At 48.6% G+C, this 16539-nt stretch overlaps 2 protein-coding genes and 1 non-coding gene across 4 annotated transcripts; 2 read left to right on the top strand and 1 right to left on the bottom strand.

Annotated features, from left to right (window-relative positions):
• The first annotated feature begins 385 nt into the window (after positions 1 to 385).
• On the top strand, positions 386 to 6927 carry Lbhd1 (LBH domain containing 1). 2 transcript variants are annotated; one of them, XM_076559214.1, is made up of 6 exons: positions 386 to 622; positions 694 to 856; positions 3613 to 3834; positions 5643 to 5776; positions 6387 to 6484; positions 6574 to 6755. In XM_076559214.1, exons 1-6 carry the CDS (start codon positions 473 to 475, stop codon positions 6605 to 6607), a joined length of 801 nt encoding a protein of 266 aa, XP_076415329.1. In that variant the 5' UTR covers positions 386 to 472; the 3' UTR covers positions 6608 to 6755. The 2 variants fall into 2 exon arrangements, with proteins under 2 accessions (XP_076415329.1, XP_076415332.1); XM_076559217.1 differs by having other exon boundaries at positions 421 to 622; positions 5643 to 5767; positions 6574 to 6927.
• Positions 5065 to 5213, bottom strand: LOC121826994 (small nucleolar RNA SNORA57). Its single transcript, XR_006069143.1, has one exon. It is a non-coding gene; the product is annotated as a small nucleolar RNA SNORA57 (small nucleolar RNA).
• A 4651-nt stretch (positions 6928 to 11578) lies between the features above and the next one.
• Positions 11579 to 16526, top strand: Ints5 (integrator complex subunit 5). The gene is made up of 2 exons (XM_006995193.3): positions 11579 to 11732; positions 13384 to 16526. The coding sequence occupies exons 1-2, from the start codon at positions 11653 to 11655 to the stop codon at positions 16361 to 16363; spliced, it is 3060 nt and encodes a 1019-aa protein (XP_006995255.1). The 5' UTR covers positions 11579 to 11652; the 3' UTR covers positions 16364 to 16526.
• The last annotated feature ends 13 nt before the right edge of the window (positions 16527 to 16539 follow it).

Raw genomic sequence — 16539 nt, forward strand, 5'->3', positions numbered from 1 at the left:
TGCCCTCTTCTGGCAGTAGACATACCTGCAGGCAAAACACCCATACCTATAAAATAAATACATTTAAGGTAAATAAATAAAAAGGGTTCCTGTCAAATAGCAAAAGCCCCATAAACATTCATTAAAAAACATACAAATAAATAAGCCCACTTGAGAAAACCAGTAAACAAGGAGTTAGGAAATCTACCATCACAGCTCTTTATTTATAGGGCTTTAATCCAGATGCCCTTGTTTCCTACCTTGACTGCTATCCCCAGTGTCTCAGGTAGTAAACAGAATAAAGCTCCTGTCTCTCCTCTTTGGCTTCTCCCCTCCCTTGGAAGGCCCATAATCTCCCAGCATGTCAGCGTTCTTTCCTCAGCAGTGATTAAGGAGCCTTCTCCAAAGAAGATTAAAGCCTAGTCTGTGTGGGGCACTGCGCAGGGGTGCTCGACCTGGAATCCAACCGCTCTGCACTCTTAGAGTCACTATCATGGCCCTTGTGCCAGGGAGTAGCAAGGATGGACCTCGGTCTGGAGATAGCCAAGACTCTTCGTGGCATCCAGAAAGTCCCCGGTTGATGAATCCTCTCTCAAAGAACAGAGAAGAGATTGGCAGATGCGAAGGTCACCAGGATGCTCAGGTGAGTACTACTGGTCCTGGGACTGGCTCATCCTCGAACTGGGCCCGACACCCCTGCTGTACTTAATGCAGGTGTCTCAGAAGCCCCGCCTGCCCTCTATTGTGGTAGAGGCCTCAGAGGGGAATGAGGAAGACCAGGAGGACAACCAGTGGCCACACGAGGAGTTGCTGCTGCTCACTGATGGTGAAGAAGAGGAAGCAGAAGCTTTCTTCCAGGACCAAAGTGAAGAGCCAGGTGAGGGTGGTGGCTTCTTCATTCAGGTCATTGTCAACTAGACATTCCAGACCCCCAGTAGGTGTCCAGGAATATTAGAAATAGGAGGTGTGGTGTGGTGCAGCTTAGGGCTAAAGTGTATAATAGCATGCACAGGACCCTGGGTTCCACCCCCAGTAACACACACACACACACACACACACACACACACACACACACACACACACACAATATGGTAAGTAGGTGAGAGTCTAGACAGTTGATGCCATTGATGAACATTAGAGGACAGCTTTGGTGTTTTGTGTTTTTGTTTTTCAAAGAAGTCTCACTCTATAGTTCAAACTGACCTCCAACTGAAGATCTTCCGGCTTCAGCCTCCCAAATTGGGGGATTACAAGCCTGTAGCACCATGCCTGGCTTGTTTGTTTGTTCCTTTATTTAGACACTGAAGAATGAACCTAAAGAGGTACTCTACTGCTGTCCTTTTTATTTTCAATTAATTTATTTGAGACAGTCTCACTTTGCAACTCAGACTGACCTGGAGTTCACTGTGTAACCCAGGCTGGCCTTGAACTCATGGTAATCCTTTTGCTTCAGCCTCTGAGTACCTGAGATTATTAAAAGCCTGAGCCCCAGGCATTGTACCCTGCCTGGTTTAGAGGGCTGTTCTGATCTTGTAATGAGTGATGTCTTTAAAAAAAATTTAGGCAGCCGGGCGGTGGTGGCGTACACCTTTAATCCCAGCACTCGGGAGGCACAGCCAGGCGGATCTCTGTGAGTTCAAGGCCAGCCTGGTCTACAGAGCCAGATCCAGCACAGATCCAGGGCTGCACAGAGAAACCCTATCTCGAAAAACCAAAAAATAAATAAATAAATAAATAAATAAATAAATAAATAAATAAGGCATAGCTGTGTGTGGTGGCTCCTGCCTTTAATTCAGGCACTTGGAGGCAGAGGCGGAGGCAGTCAGATTTCTGTGAGTTACAGGCCAGTTCTCTCATTTCACCTTGTGGGTTATAGAGACTAAACTCAAGTTGCCAGTGCGACAGTCAGTTTTCTCTCTCTCTTTTTTTTTTTTTTGGGGGGGGGTGTTTGAGACAGGGTTTCTCTGTGTAGCTTTGGAGCCTGTCCTGGATCTCGCTCTGTAGACCAGGCTGGCCTCAAACTCACAGAGATCCGCCTGGCTCTGCCTCCCGAGTGCTGGGATTAAAGGCGTGCACCACCACCGCCAGGCCAACAGCCAGTTTTCTTACAAGCAGAGTGCCACTCTTTCTACTGTTTGTTTGCTTGATTTTGATTTCCTTTGTTTGTGCTGTTGGGATAGAACCCAGGGCATTTTTTAAAAATGTGTGTGTGTTGCTGGGCAGTGGTGGCATACATCTTTAATTCTGGCATTGAAGAGGCAGAGGGAGGCAGATCTCTGTGAGGCCAGCCCCATCCACACAGTTCCAGAACAGCCAGAACAACACATTGAGACCCTGTGTACACCTTTCATCCCAGCACTCAGGAGGCAGAAGGATCTCTGTGATTTAGAGGCCAGCCTGGGCTACAGAGACAGTTTCAGGACAGCCAAGGTTACACAGAGAAACCGTCTCAAAAAACCAAAACAAACAAACAAACAAAACATGCGTGTGAAGGTGTATTTCATGGGTAGTGTATGCACGTGTTCCCTGCTTACCTGTGGAGGTCAGAAGACAACTATGTGGGTCTTAGAGACTAAACACTGTTAAACTTGCCCCAGTTGGCCTTTTGCTGGTCAGCTATCTCACCGGCTCCCAAAGCCAAGGCCTTTTGTATGTTAGGTAGTTGATCTGTCACTGAGCTGTGCCCTAGCCTTGATCTGCACTTTTTGTTTTGTTCTTTTGCTTTCTGACTACAGGAGTCATTATTTATCTTGTTTGGCCTGGGCTTTGCTTACTTGTCTAGTGGTAACCTGGACTTTTAATATTTTAAAATACACAATTCGTTACTGGGGAGGGTAGATGATGCTATTACCCCATATCTAACTATCTAGAGGTAATTAGCATTTTAGATGGAAGACTGTATGTTGTTGTAACATTTTGGGTTTTTTTTTTTTTGAGCATTATGCACAAATCACTGTGTTAAGTATTTTTACCTTATGATTTCTTAGAACTCAATAGGGAGATAATTTCCCTCTATACATGAGGAAAAGGGGCTGGAGAGTGGCTCTGTGGGTGGGTAGTGGTTGCTCTGCATGAGGACTTGAGTTCAGATCCCCAATATTCATACAAACACCAGCTGGGCACAGTAGCCCACCTGCAGTCACAGTGCACTCTAGAAGCTGAGATCCCTGAAGCAAGCTACCTAGTTAGACTAGCTGAAAAGCTCTCGGTTCAGAGACACCCTGACTATAAAGTGAAAAGCCATTGAGGAAGATAGATGCCTGATATTGATCGCTGGCCTCCACACCTGTACTCACAATTGAATACAAATACAGACACACAAATTACCACCCTGACCCCTATCCCCACAAGCAAGCTGGGCCTGGATCTTATAGATATCTGACTACTTCCACCACCTCAGTACTAGGGTTAAAGGTAGAGAAAAACTGTCTCATACTCAGAAAAATAATGAGGCTGGAGAATTGGCTCAGTAGTTCCACTTTAGCGGAGGACCTAGGTTTGGTTCCCAGAACTCATGTGGTAGTTCATAACCATATGTAACTCTAGTTCTAAGGCTTGAATTTCCTCTTCTGACCTCATGCACATGCTAAATCCTTAAAATATCAAGATGTCATAGGTTAACTCTTTTCCCAGGTTGGGCTTGGATCCCACAGGACCCCACATCTCCTTTAAGAACATTTAACCCTGGACTTGGCTGGGGGCACGAACAAGAAGAGGATGCCTCCTGGATTCCTGAGGATACAGAGGGTCAAGAGACTCCCAACTCCTGTCCTCTTTGGGACCCAACAGGGTCCTGCATCTACAGAACCAGATTTGTGGAATATTCCCATTTCCCACCTCCCAGTACTTTTGAGGGTGAGTATTGTTCTTTCTCCATTTCATTTGTTACTGTTTTCAAAGCCATTTTGCCATAGGACACACAATTTAGTGCAGCAGTTGGATAATGTATCTGCCCCAACACATGTACAAACCAGTATCACCCTCACGCTCCAGATTTATTAAGTAGGGCACAAATTGCATAACCCTGTTATTCCATTCTCAACTACCAGCTATTCATATCGCAAAACTCTCCTTTCCCAACAGAAAATGGTAGGGTTAAGAAAACGTCTTTGAGAAAACTTAATAAGCACAGTAGATAATGCTCTTAAAAGGCCTAACTCCTACACTCAGTCCAGCCATTGAATTTTCACTCCAAGCAGATTAGTTCAACATCAGGGTAATCTAGACAATCCTTGACAACAGTATTCCCGAACACCTGGGAAACCCGAGGATGCTAGGGCTCCCACATTCTGTCTTTAATCCCAGCACTTGGGAGGTAGGGACAGGCAGATCTCTGAGTTGAAGGCCAGCCTGGATTTCAGAGAAACCATTGTCTGGATCCACTCCCCACCCCAGCAGAGAAAAAAGCGAAGGCAGGAGGCAGCATGTTTGGCCATGGCCTCCTTGCATAAAGCTATTCATATGGGCCCCGCCACAGGAACCAAGTCCAGCCCTAGGACCTCGGCAGGGTTAAGCGGAGGCCTGTGCAGGCTTGAGACCTCATAGCTCACATCCAATACCCACAGTGGACAGTCTGCCCCTACAGCAGTTTAAAAAGTGTCCCTGGATTGCCTTGCAAAGAAGCAGAAGGTGGGGTCACTGCCTAAGCACTGCTGTGAGTGAAGTCAGTCTCAGAGCCTTCAGTCGGCCAGACTACTGGCCAGGGGTGGAAGGACGTGCTACCCAGGTTGGTTCTATGATTACGATGGGCCTTTTACCATAGGATGAACTGCAGGTTTAAGATCCCCCCGCCCCCCACCCCGCGAAAGACTCACATCCGAGGTCCCCACAAGATCGACCAGCGGATCTTCAGTGAACTGTCACGCGCACTCCCAACATAGACAAGTTCCGAGTCTCGGGAAAGAAAGGAAGCGCACACAGGGCTCTTAGGGTTCACTGACTTTATTGGTTCAACAATAAACCGCGAAGGAAAACATGAGCTATCACTCCCGGGGCGTCACGTCCACAGACCTGAAATCAAAATAAAAGAGCGTGACTATCGCACAGAGGGGACCGCAGGGTCTGGCTACATTTCTGCGTAGGGAGTGGTGTCCCGGCGTCTGAGGATAGAACCGGCGAACGGGAAGCCGCAGGCACCGAAGACATAACGCCGAGAGGGCCGGAGCCCTTTCCTTCTGCCTCCGTACATAACGGGGAGCAGGATGGTACGCCCGATCCCCGCCAAGAAATGGAGGGTCTACAAGGTCAGGCCTAGACCCCAGCGGCACCCAAATACCCACAATCTAAAGAGACTTACGCGAAAACGATCCTTCGAAAGACCCGTAGAAGCGCGTAACTCGTTTATATAGGTCTGGAGCCTTCCGCCGAGCAGCGATTGGTCCGCGGGTGCCGGGGGCGGAGCCTTTTGCTCTTGGCCGAACCTGAGATCGGAGCGGAAGTGCGGTTCCACGTGTGAACCTCCGAGTTCGGCTATGGGACCTCCCGGAGGAAAGATCAATCGTCCACGGACGGTGATTCTGGGAGCTGCGCTTTTGCTGCCCCAGGCTTCCCGGGAGCGTTTTCCTCTCCCGGGACAGGATCAGTGGTGTCTGGGGCAGCCGGGTGCGGGGATCCCGAGTGGGCGTGCATAACCTTACTCTGATGCGTGTCTTTTTCTCCTTCAGGAGCTGAAGAAGAAGTTGTTCAAGCGCCGGAGGGTGCTGAGCAGGGATCGGCGACGGAAGCGCCAGGTGGTCGGGGCCGTTATAGACGAAGGGCTGACTACGAGGCACCATCTCAAGAAGCGGGCGTGAGTACGGTACTAGCCCCTTCCGAGCGGTCATTCCTACTTCCTTCCTACAAAGCTTCAGAGCAGCTCAGACTTTTCCGATTTTCCTGCTCTCTTTTCTCTCATGTTTAAGCAGGAACTAGTTGACAGTTATGGTAGTTCGCAAACCACCAGCCTCTCACAATACTGTTGCTCACAGGGGTTTTTGGTTTCAATTCTACTAAGGAAGATTGTCGACTCTTCCACCCTTCCAATGGTTATCTACATGAACTTAGATTTTTGAAATAAAAGTGCACACATAAGTGCGAACAATTAGTATAATTTTCTCAAAGGTACACAAAGAATTTTGGATACAAATTCAAGTTCTATGAAGGTAGGATCACTTTTATTTTATTTTATTATTATTATTATTATTACTTTTTGGTTTATCGAGACAGGGTTTCTTTGTGTAGCTTTGGAGCCTGTCCTGGAACTCACTCTGTAGCCCAGGCTGGCCTCGAACTCACAGAGATCCGCCTGGCTCTCTCCCGAGTGCTGGGATTAAAGGCGTGGGCCACCACCGCCCGGCCGATAGGATCACTTTTGTGGCTTAGGTTTGTTCCGATTAACCTGGGTATCTTTGTTCCTATCCGTCATTCAGGTCCAGTGCACGTGCCAACATCACGCTATCTGGGAAGAAGCGCAGGAAACTCCTGCAGCAAATTCGCCTTGCCCAGAAAGAAAAAGCAGCCATGGAAGGTATGTCTAGGGCACAAAGGTTCCATGAAGGGAGTCTGGATTTTACCTGGGTTCTTACAACGCTGCTTCTTTTCTTTCCCTTTGTTCAGTGGAAGCCCCTTCCAAGTCAACCAGGACGAGTGAGCCACAGCCCAAACGACAAAAGAAGATAAAAGCTCCCCAGGATGTAGACATGGAGGATCTTGGGGATGAGAGCTAAAGTCTCTACTTCTTTTATTAGAAGATTCTCAACAGCAGCCAGAAGAAGAATTCAGCCAGCAGCCAGAATTTGGAGGACTTTGGAGAAAATAACTACCATATTTCACTCTCTCAGACACCCCTTCCTTAATGACCCACTGACCTCCCCTGGAGCTATATATTGGGAGGGAAGAGGACACAGAAAAAGACTGGAGAGGGCTGTCTCTAGCCGCAGCTCCTTTTGTAATAAAGCCCTGGAGCTTGGACTGTCATGTGTGAATAAGTGCAAGAATGGGAATGGGCCATATAAAAAGGTCTTTGAGTGCTATTTCAGAAGCAAGGTACACAGTGTACTTGAGCAATGCATTAAGAAACTAGATGGTGCAGGGCATAGTGGTACACGCCTTTAATTCCAGCACTTTGGAGGCAAAGGCAGACGGATCTCTGTTCTAGGCCAGCTTGGTCTACCTATGAGTTCCAGGGCTGCATAGTAAAACCCGATCTATAAAAGAAACTAGGTGGCTTCTTCAGTGGTCCCCATCTTTCCATTTCTGAAAAATACAGGATGGTAGGTAGGGAGGTAATAATCCTGAGAGTAGTTTTGACACTATACCTGTGTGGCCTGGGATTATAGTAACAAACAGTTTTTTTTCTTTTTTTTGCTGGTGATGGTGGTGGTTCTAGGAGTCAAACCCATGGCCTCATTCATTCTAGGCAGCCATTGTGCCATCTACATCCTGAGGGCCTGTATATCTGTCAGCACTTTTGCTGTAGGAAGCCAGTTCTGAGGACTTTGTGTTTGAAGCTTTATATGTTCCAGGATTGTTTTGTTTTGTTTTGTTTTTGTTTTTTGGTGGAGGATGTGGGCAGGATTGTTTTGAAATGTGATTCTTCTGCCTCCACACTGCTGGGATTATGGGTATGAGACATGCCCAGCCCCCTTTCCAGACTTTTACCATTGCAAACATCTAAATAGATGGAGGCTAATGATAATAGCGCTTGACATCAACAACCTGAGTTCCATCCCTGTTAGGGTCTCAGTCTCAGGGATGGAAGGAGAGCCAGCTCTCCAAAGTTGTCCTCTGGCTTCCACACTTGCATTGTGTCAAGCATGTTCCCCCATTCACATAGTAAATGTAACAACAAAGCAAAACATTTTTAAAAAATGAGACATGGCTTGCAGCAATCCTCTAATGTTCCATTCCTTCTCCACTAAATGCCAATAACAGATTCTATTTTATGTGTTTGAGTCTTGTGCTTGCATGAATGTTTGTACACCATGTGCACTGTGCATGCCTGGTGTCTGCAGAGACCAGAAGAGGCTGGAACTGGAGTTAGACATTGTGAGCTGCCATGTAGGTGCTAGGAACTGAACATGGGTTTCTGAAAGAGCACCAAGTGTTCTTAATCACTGAATCATTACTCCAGACAACATTTTATTGTTGCTTTGTTTTCTGCCCAAGGAGGCCTGAAGTGGGCATAAGGTCCCCTGGAACTGGAATTAAATTGGGAGCTGCCATGTGTGGATGGAATTGAACCCTAGTCCTCTCCAAGAGTAGTGAGTGCTTTTAACCACTGAGCCAACTCTACCCCCAAAGAACTTGTATATAAATGTCATGCACCTCTCTTTAAATGTACATTGGCTTTTTTTCTTTTTTCTATTTCTTTTTCTTTTTTTTTTTTTTTTTTTTTTTTGAGACAGGGTTTCTCTGTGCAGCTTTTGGAGCCTATCGTGAAACTATGTAGACCAGGCTGGCCTCAAACTCACAGAGATCCCTCTGCCTCTGCCTCCCAAGTAGTGGGATTAAAGGTGTACACAACCATCTGCCAGGCTGACATTGGAGTTTTTTGCCTATATATATGTCTGTGTGAGGATGTCACATACCCTGGAATTGGAGTAACAGACATTTGTTAACTGCCATGTGGGTCCTGGGAATTGAACCCGGGTCCTTTGGAAGAGTGGCAAGAGCTCTCTTAACCGCTGAGTCATCTCCCCAGCCCAAATGTCACGTGTCTCACAACTACCTGTAATTCCAACTTCAGGGTGTCAGAGGTTCTCTTCTAGACTCTGAGGACACCTGCATTTGTGTATATATGTACACACACAGGCATGTTCATATACATATAATTTGAAAATAATAAAAACAAGATGGTCAGCAAAGGCACATGCCTTTAATCCCAGCACTTGGGAGGCAGAGCCAGGCAGATCTCTGAGTTCGAGACCAGCCTGGTCTACAGAGTGAGTTCCAGGACCAGCCAGGGCTACATAGGGAAACCCTGTCTCAAAAAAATTTAAAAAATTAGTAACAAATCTTTAAAAAATGTTTAATAGTTACCAGATGTTTCTTATATTTTTACTTCATTAACCATACAACAATACCCTTAAAATATAAATATATCCAAGAGAGACACAGAAATGCCTGGACTGACAAATCAAAATGATTCTATCTAAGTCCAAAGTCCAGTTTGGTGAATCAAGAATTTGTTTTTTGTTCTGACCTCCTCCCAACCCCCAAGACAGGGTTTCTGTGAAACTCTGGTTGTCCTGCCTTGAAGTCACAGAGATCCTCCTGCCTCTGCATCCTGAGTGTTGGGATTAAAGGTGTGCACTCCCACCACCAGGCTGTATTTATTGTTTTTATTTGTCTGTGTAACAGGGGTGTGAGTGACTCTTGGGCAGTTGCATCACCAAAAAGCTGCACCCTGGCTCAAGTGGCAGGTCAGGAAAGCTGAATCTTTCCAGTTAACGCCAGTCAACTTTTCACTTGTACGTTCCAGCAGTTCCCAAGACTACATGGAGCTGGGACAAGATTATACACTGCTGTGGTTGGAGGTGGTAGTGGGAATGGTGGATAGACTCATTTGAGGGGCCAATGACCAGCACACACCTCCTATAAGGAAATATTGATAGGGTCTCATGTGGGTAGCTGTTCTGATTCATGACGGCAATGATCATATCAGTTCCACTACAGTATACCTATTTGACAGGTGAGGATTCAAGATCTAGAAAAACTTAATTTTTTTTTTTTTTTAGTATGTTCAGGTGTTTTGACTGCATGTATATATGTGCACTACTTTTGTGCCTAATGCTTTGGAGGCCAGAAGAGGATAAGCCTGTAAGGGAGGGCAGCCTTTTATAGGACACACCCAGACACCAAATTCTCAGCAAAAAGGAGATTGAGTACCCCAGAGGGGCAATCAGTAGGGGAAGCTGCCTCTGGATTGGGCAAAGGCAGAAAGCAAGCAGCAGTAGCAGCAGGTTTTTTTGTTTTTTTGTTTTTTTCTTTTTGCTGGAGTGGATTTTAAGGAGAAAATGGGGGCATCTGGACGAGGGTGAGTTGGTAACTTCTGATTGGGACATGTTAGCCAAATAATGAATTTTGATTGTTGAACCTTGGTGTTTTGTCTCAGGAATGAGTCAGAGGCCAAATAAGGGAATGGACCTTGGGGGCTATCTTTAGGAATAGAATCTAATCCCTGGAACTGTAGTTAAGACTTGGTTGTGAGCCACCATGTGGGGGTGGTTATTGAACCTGGGTCCTTCAGAAGAGCAGTCACTGAGCCATCTCTCTAGTCCTTTCAAACTGACTCTTGTTATTCAGAAGGGTTTCTGTATCCAGCATTATATCAAGAACTTTAGACTGGGTGTGGTGGCACCCACACTTAGTCCCAGCATTCAGGAGGCAAAGGCAGGTGGATCTGAGTTTGAGGCTAGACTGGTCTAGAGTGAGTTCCAGGACAGCCAGGATCACACAGAGAAACCTTGTCTCGAAAAACAAAATACCAAACAAGAATTTTGCATAAGTGACTTATTACATACTATGTGAGGCAGAGAAGTCATGTTCATCTTATAGATGAGGAAATAGGTTCCAGGTAGCTAGGCCACTTGTTCATGGTTATATTGCCAACAATGACACATAAATCCAAACCCAAACTCCCTTAGATCGTAAACTCTTTAAGGGTGAGAAGCTCCATAGTAAGCCGGGGCAGTGGTAACCGTCTAGTCTCAGCTACTCTGGAGGCTCAGGGAGGAAGAGCACTAGAGCAAAGAATTACAGAACAGCCTGAGCAGTTTTATTCTAAAACAAAAGCAAAAGCTAGGTATGGTAGCATGCCTGAAATCCTGGGAGAGAGGCATGAGGATCAGGAGTTTAAATTCATGAGACTCCATCTCTACAAGCAAGTAACAAGCAGGCTGACAAAAGAGAAACACGCTACACTATTAAATTTTGTTTTGTTTTGAAATCTGAGCTGGACGGTGGTGGCGTACGCCTTTAATCCGAGCACTCGGGAGGCAGAGTCAGGAGGATTTCTGTGATCTCCCTGGTCTACAGAGCGAGCTCCAGAACAGGCACCAAAACTACACAGAGAAATCCTGTCTCGAAAAAAAAGAAAGAAAGGAAGGAAGGAAGGAAGGAAGGAAGGAAGGAAGGAAGGAAGGAAGGAAAAAAGAAAGAAAGAATGAATGAAAGAAAGAAAGAAAGAAAGAAAGAAAGAAAGAAAGAAAGAAAGAAAGAAAGAAAGAAAGAAAGAAAAGGGGGAAAAATCTGAGAGACAGTGTCTCATCATGAAGCCCTGGCTTGCCTAAGTCTTAGTTTGTAGACCAGGTTGACCTCCAGTGCTGGGATCACAGGCGTTGAGTTGGAAGGGCCGGATCCGTGCTTCCGTTTTTAAATGCTCATGAGTTGCACGTTAATACTATTGCTGTTAGGAAAATTAATTAGGTCGCACTGCGAATGCAAGGTCCCCGGCAGCTTTCAAGTGTCAAGAGGCCATTCGGGGGTGGGGGTGGGGAAGAAGGTTGCGAGGAGGGCAAGCCTGTTACCTGCTGTGACCGATGCGACACGGAACCAAAGTACTAGGGCTTCGGACTTGGCCGGACTGATTTTCCTGAGAGGCGGGGTCGCTGGTTTCTGTCGCGTTTCCAGTCAGCGCGCATGCGTCGCCTGTGCTTCGCCGCTCCCGCCTCAGGCTCCGGGTAGGGCTCCGGGATGTCCGCGTTGTGCGACCCTCCCGGGGCCCCAGGGCCACCCGGGCCTGCCCCCGCCACCCACGGTCCCGCGCCTCTCAGGTAGTCAGAGCCCCTGGTACCCCACCCCCTCATCGCGCGACCCCGCGCCGATGCCCAGCCTTCTCTACAGAAAGCCGGATCCTACCTGGAGAACTCGCGTCAGGGTTCTCAGAGATTCTGGTCGCGTCCTCCCGGAACTCAGGGACCGCCTCACTAAAAACTCTGGGCTGCACTGCCTGCCTGCCTTGCCCTGCCCTTGGTTCTGCCTCTCCCTAGACCTCAATGGCTTCTTATGCCGGCCTTGCTCTGCCAGCACTTGGGGACATCAGGACTCCTGAGAACCTAGCCTCCCTCTGCCCCTTTTGCTTCGAGGAGGCTCAGACTCCATGGAGTGTGTCTTGGGAACCAAGGCTCGGAGCCTCAGTATTTGTGCTAGCCTTCCCTTTGCACACTTCCCTCATTTTGAGGTGCCTTTTTGTTTCTGAACCAGAGGGGTGGCACAGAACCCTATTAGCCCAGAGAATGCTGTTGTCTTTGACAGAAAAGACAGTAAGAGGCAGGGGGTTTCACTTCCTCTTTCAACCTAGCTTTCTGAACCTCTAAGACAGAGCTTATATATGTGGGGAGGGGAAGGATTGAAAGGCTTGCTCATCTGTGCCCTGTGACACCCCTCCTCATGATTCTCAGCACACTGAAGGTGGTTAATTGTTAGTCTGCGCTTAGGACTCTCATTTTTTGAGACAGGGTCTCTATAGAGAGATCTAGTTGTCCTGGAACTCATTATGTAAACTAGGTTGGCCTTGAACTTACAGAGATCTGTGTTGGAATTAAAGGCCTGTACCACCAAGTGTGGCAGAATTTTTGTACAATATGAGAAGGCACTCATTTGGGAGGGAGAGCTTTAGAAAAGGGTTTACAGTTTTCTGGCTCTTAAGAGATTTCAGGGTGCTTGTGCTGTAGAGGGGGCTGGAAGATGTTAAAGGAGGTATAGAACTCCAGAATATATTTACTTAATTTATCAAATCTTCATTGAGCATTTTCCATATACTAGCACCTCGATAAAATAGAATTCTGTGAGTTTATTTGTTTATTTATTTTCAAGACAGGGTCTCACTTTGTAGCTCTGGCTGTCCTGTAATGTACTATGTAGACCAGGCTGGCCTCAAACTCACTTGGATCCACCTGCCTCTGCCTCTCAAGTGCTGGGATTAAAGGCATTGGCCACTACTCCAGCCCAGGAATTCTTGTATTTTAAGAGCAAACAAGTAATCCCTGCCCTTTTGGAGCATTCAGCCTGATTTCTTTCATTTCTTTATCTGTAAAATGTGATCATAATAGTCTAACCATATTGTTGTCAGGACTGACTGAAAAAATACTGGTAAAGTACTTAAAAGTGGGGTGGGGGATGTAGCTCAGTGAGAGAGCTCTAGCCTAGAATGCCTAAAGCCCTGAGTTTGATACCTAGCACTGAAAAAGAAAAAAAGATACCTGGATATTTGAAAGGTAATGTGCTATGCTCGTTGTTGCAAGAAGAACAGCATTTACGGAATGACTAAGGTGAACCAGGAGTGGGTATGCTTCTGAACCTTTATAAATGCTTATGAGGGATGTTTTACCCTATTATACATAAAACAAACCAAAGCTCTTGGAAGGAATGTGACTCTCCTAATATCTCCCAATGTTCTGAGTCAATTCTTTTGCTTCCTTATAGTGCCCAGGAGCTGTCCCAAGAAATCAAGGCTTTTCTGACGGGTGTAGACCCCATTCTGGGCCACCAGCTCTCGGCTCGTGAACATGCTCGATGTGGTCTTCTCCTGCTGCGTTCTCTGCCACCTGCTCGGGCTGCTGTACTGGACCACTTGAGAGGTGTTTTTGATGAGAGTGTCCGGGCACACCTAGCTGCCCTAGAGGAAAGTCCTGTGGCTGGTCCACCTCACCTCCGTCCACCTCCACCCTCCCATGTCCCTGCTGGTGGACCTGGCTTAGAGGATGTGGTGCATGAAGTACAGCAGGTGCTATGTGAGTTTATCCGGGCCAACCCAAAGGCCTGGGCACCTGTGATTAGTGCATGGTCCATTGACCTTATGGGACAACTGAGCAGTACATATTCGGGTCAGCATCAGCGTGTTCCCCATGCCACTGGCTCTCTCAATGAACTGTTGCAGCTCTGGATGGGCTGTAGGGCCACCCGCACATTAATGGACATCTATGTGCAGTGCCTCTCAGCTCTCATTGGTAGCTGCCCAGATGCATGTGTGGATGCCTTGCTGGACACTTCTGTCCAGCATTCTCCACACTTTGACTGGGTTGTGGCCCATATTGGCTCCTCTTTTCCTGGCACCATCATCTCCCGAGTCCTCTCCTGTGGCCTTAAGGACTTCTGTGTCCATAGTGGGGCTGGAGGAGGAGCTGGTGCTTGTGGTGGAAGCTCTTCTCAAACCCCATCTACAGACCCCTTCCCTGGATCTCCTGTCATCCCTGGGGAAAAACGGGTGCCCAAGATTGCCTCAGTTGTAGGCATCCTAGGGCATCTGGCCTCTCGCCACGGAGACAGCATCCGACGGGAACTCCTGCGCATGTTTCATGAGAGCTTGGCAGGAGGTACTGGGAGCCGCAATGGGGAGCCCTCCCTTCAGGCCACAGTTCCTTTCCTCCTGCAGCTGGCAGTCATGTCACCAGCTTTGCTCGGCACAGTCTCTGGAGAACTGGTAGACTGCCTCAAGCCCCCAGCTGTGCTAAGCCAGCTGCAGCAACACCTCCAGGGGTTCCCCAGAGAGGAGCTGGACAACATGCTAAACCTGGCTGTGCATCTGGTAAGCCAGGCCTCTGGGGCTGGTGCCTACCGCCTGCTGCAGTTCTTAGTGGATACAGCCATGCCTGCTTCAGTCATTACTACCCAGGGCCTGGCTGTGCCAGACACTGTGAGAGAGGCCTGCGACCGGCTAATCCAGCTGCTATTGCTACATCTACAAAAACTGGTTCATCATCGGGGAGGGTCTCCTGGAGAAGGGGTGCTGGGCCCGCCCCCACCTCCTCGCCCAGTGCCCTTTCTTGATGCATTAAGAAACCATGTTGGAGAGCTGTGTGGAGAGACATTACGGCTGGAACGGAAGCGCTTCCTCTGGCAGCACCAGCTCCTGGGCCTGCTGTCTGTCTATACTCGACCTAGCTGTGGACCTGAGGCGTTGGGCCATTTACTGAGCAGAGCCCGGAGCCCTGAAGAGCTGAGTTTGGCAACACAGCTATACGCAGGGCTAGTGGTCAGCCTCTCTGGCCTTCTTCCGCTGGCCTTCCGGAGCTGCCTGGCTAGAGTGCACGCAGGGACTTTACAGCCTCCTTTCACAGCCCGGTTCCTGCGCAATTTGGCCTTGTTGGTGGGCTGGGAACAGCAGGGTGGTGAGGGCCCTTCAGCTTTAGGGGCCCGGTTTGGGGAGTCAGCCTCAGCCCACCTGTCTGATCTGGCTCCTCTTCTGCTACATCCAGAGGAGGAAGTAGCTGAAGCTGCTGCCTCCCTCCTGGCAATATGTCCCTTTCCTTCAGAATCCCTGTCCCCTTCCCAGCTTTTGGGATTAGTGAGAGCTGGGGTGCATCGCTTCTTTGCCTCTCTAAGGCTGCATGGCCCTCCTGGCGTGGCCTCAGCCTCCCAGCTTCTTACCCGCCTTTCTCAGACGTCCCCAGCTGGGCTCAAGGCTGTCCTGCAGCTGCTAGTTGAGGGAGCCTTACATCGGGGCAACACAGAACTGTTTGGAGGGGAAATGGATGGGGACAATGAGATTCTCTCGGCTGTCTCCACCCCTTTGGCTTCTGCCTCTTTGTTGGACATTAACCGGAGGCATACTGCAGCTGTGCCAGGCCCTGGAGGGATCTGGTCAGTTTTCCACGCTGGAGTCATCGGCCGTGGCTTAAAGCCACCTAAGCTTGTTCAGTCTCGAAACCATCAGGAAGTTATCTATAACACCCAGAGCCTCCTTAGCCTTCTAGTACACTGCTGCAGTGCTCCTGGGGGCAGTGAGTGCGAGGGGTGCTGGGGGGCTCCCACCCTGAGCCCAGAGGCAGCCAAAGCAGTTGCAGTGACCTTAGTGGAGAGCGTGTGTCCTGATGCAGCTGGTGCTGAACTGGCCTGGCCCCCAGAGGATCATGCACGGGCCACTGTGGAGCGGGATCTCCGCATTGGTCGGCGCTTCCGGGAACAACCCCTTCTGTTTGAGCTTTTGAAGCTGGTAGCAGCTGCTCCCCCAGCCCTGTGCTACTGCTCTGTGCTGCTGCGGGGGCTGCTGGCTGCCCTCTTGAGCCACTGGGAAGCCTCTCGACACCCTGATACAGCCCACTCCCCCTGGCACCTGGAGGCATCCTGCACCCTGGTGGCTGTCATGGCTGAGGGAAGCCTCTTGCCACCAGCCCTGGGTAATATGCACGAGGTATTTAGCCAACTGGCACCTTTTGAAGTGCGTCTGTTGCTGCTTAGTGTCTGGGGTTTCCTCCGGGAGCATGGGCCCTTGCCCCAGAAGTTCATCTTCCAGTCTGAGCGGGGCCGCTTCATCCGGGACTTTTCCAGGGAGGGCGGAGGGGAAGGAGGACCCCATTTGGCTGTGCTGCACAGTGTTCTCCACCGCAACATCGATCGCCTGGGGCTCTTCTCTGGCCGTTTTCAGGCACCTTCACCGTCCACTCTGCTTCGTCAAGGCACTTGACCTTTTCTCTGCTCCAGAAATCGAGGGAGGTTGGACAGTGAAAGAAGAGACTAAGGAGCTACAGAAGGGTGGAGGCTTCTAGGTCCGTACGTAGTGAGCGGTGTCACTTTTTTCAAACCCCATCATTTTTTTCTAAATAAAATTTGCGGAGTTGAGACAAACAGTCCAGTGTTTCT

The sequence above is a fragment of the Peromyscus maniculatus genome, chromosome 1 (genome assembly GCF_049852395.1).
Source record: "Peromyscus maniculatus bairdii isolate BWxNUB_F1_BW_parent chromosome 1, HU_Pman_BW_mat_3.1, whole genome shotgun sequence".
Classification (NCBI taxonomy): Eukaryota; Metazoa; Chordata; class Mammalia; order Rodentia; family Cricetidae; genus Peromyscus; species Peromyscus maniculatus.

What these genes read in the sequence shown, in the direction of transcription:
- Lbhd1 (XM_076559214.1), top strand. Translation starts at nt 473, where the DNA reads ATGGCCCTTGTGCCAGGGAGTAGCAAGGATGGACCTCGGTCTGGAGAT. An exon ending in GGACCAAAGTGAAGAGCCAG is followed by an intron (nt 857 to 3,612) that starts GTGAGGGTGGTG and finishes CTCTTTTCCCAG; the next exon opens with GTTGGGCTTGGATCCCACAG. An exon ending in AAGAAGCGGGCGTGAGTACG is followed by an intron (nt 5,777 to 6,386) that starts GTACTAGCCCCT and finishes TCCGTCATTCAG; the next exon opens with GTCCAGTGCACGTGCCAACA.
- Ints5 (XM_006995193.3), top strand. Translation starts at nt 11,653, where the DNA reads ATGTCCGCGTTGTGCGACCCTCCCGGGGCCCCAGGGCCACCCGGGCCT. An exon ending in CACGGTCCCGCGCCTCTCAG is followed by an intron (nt 11,733 to 13,383) that starts GTAGTCAGAGCC and finishes GCTTCCTTATAG; the next exon opens with TGCCCAGGAGCTGTCCCAAG.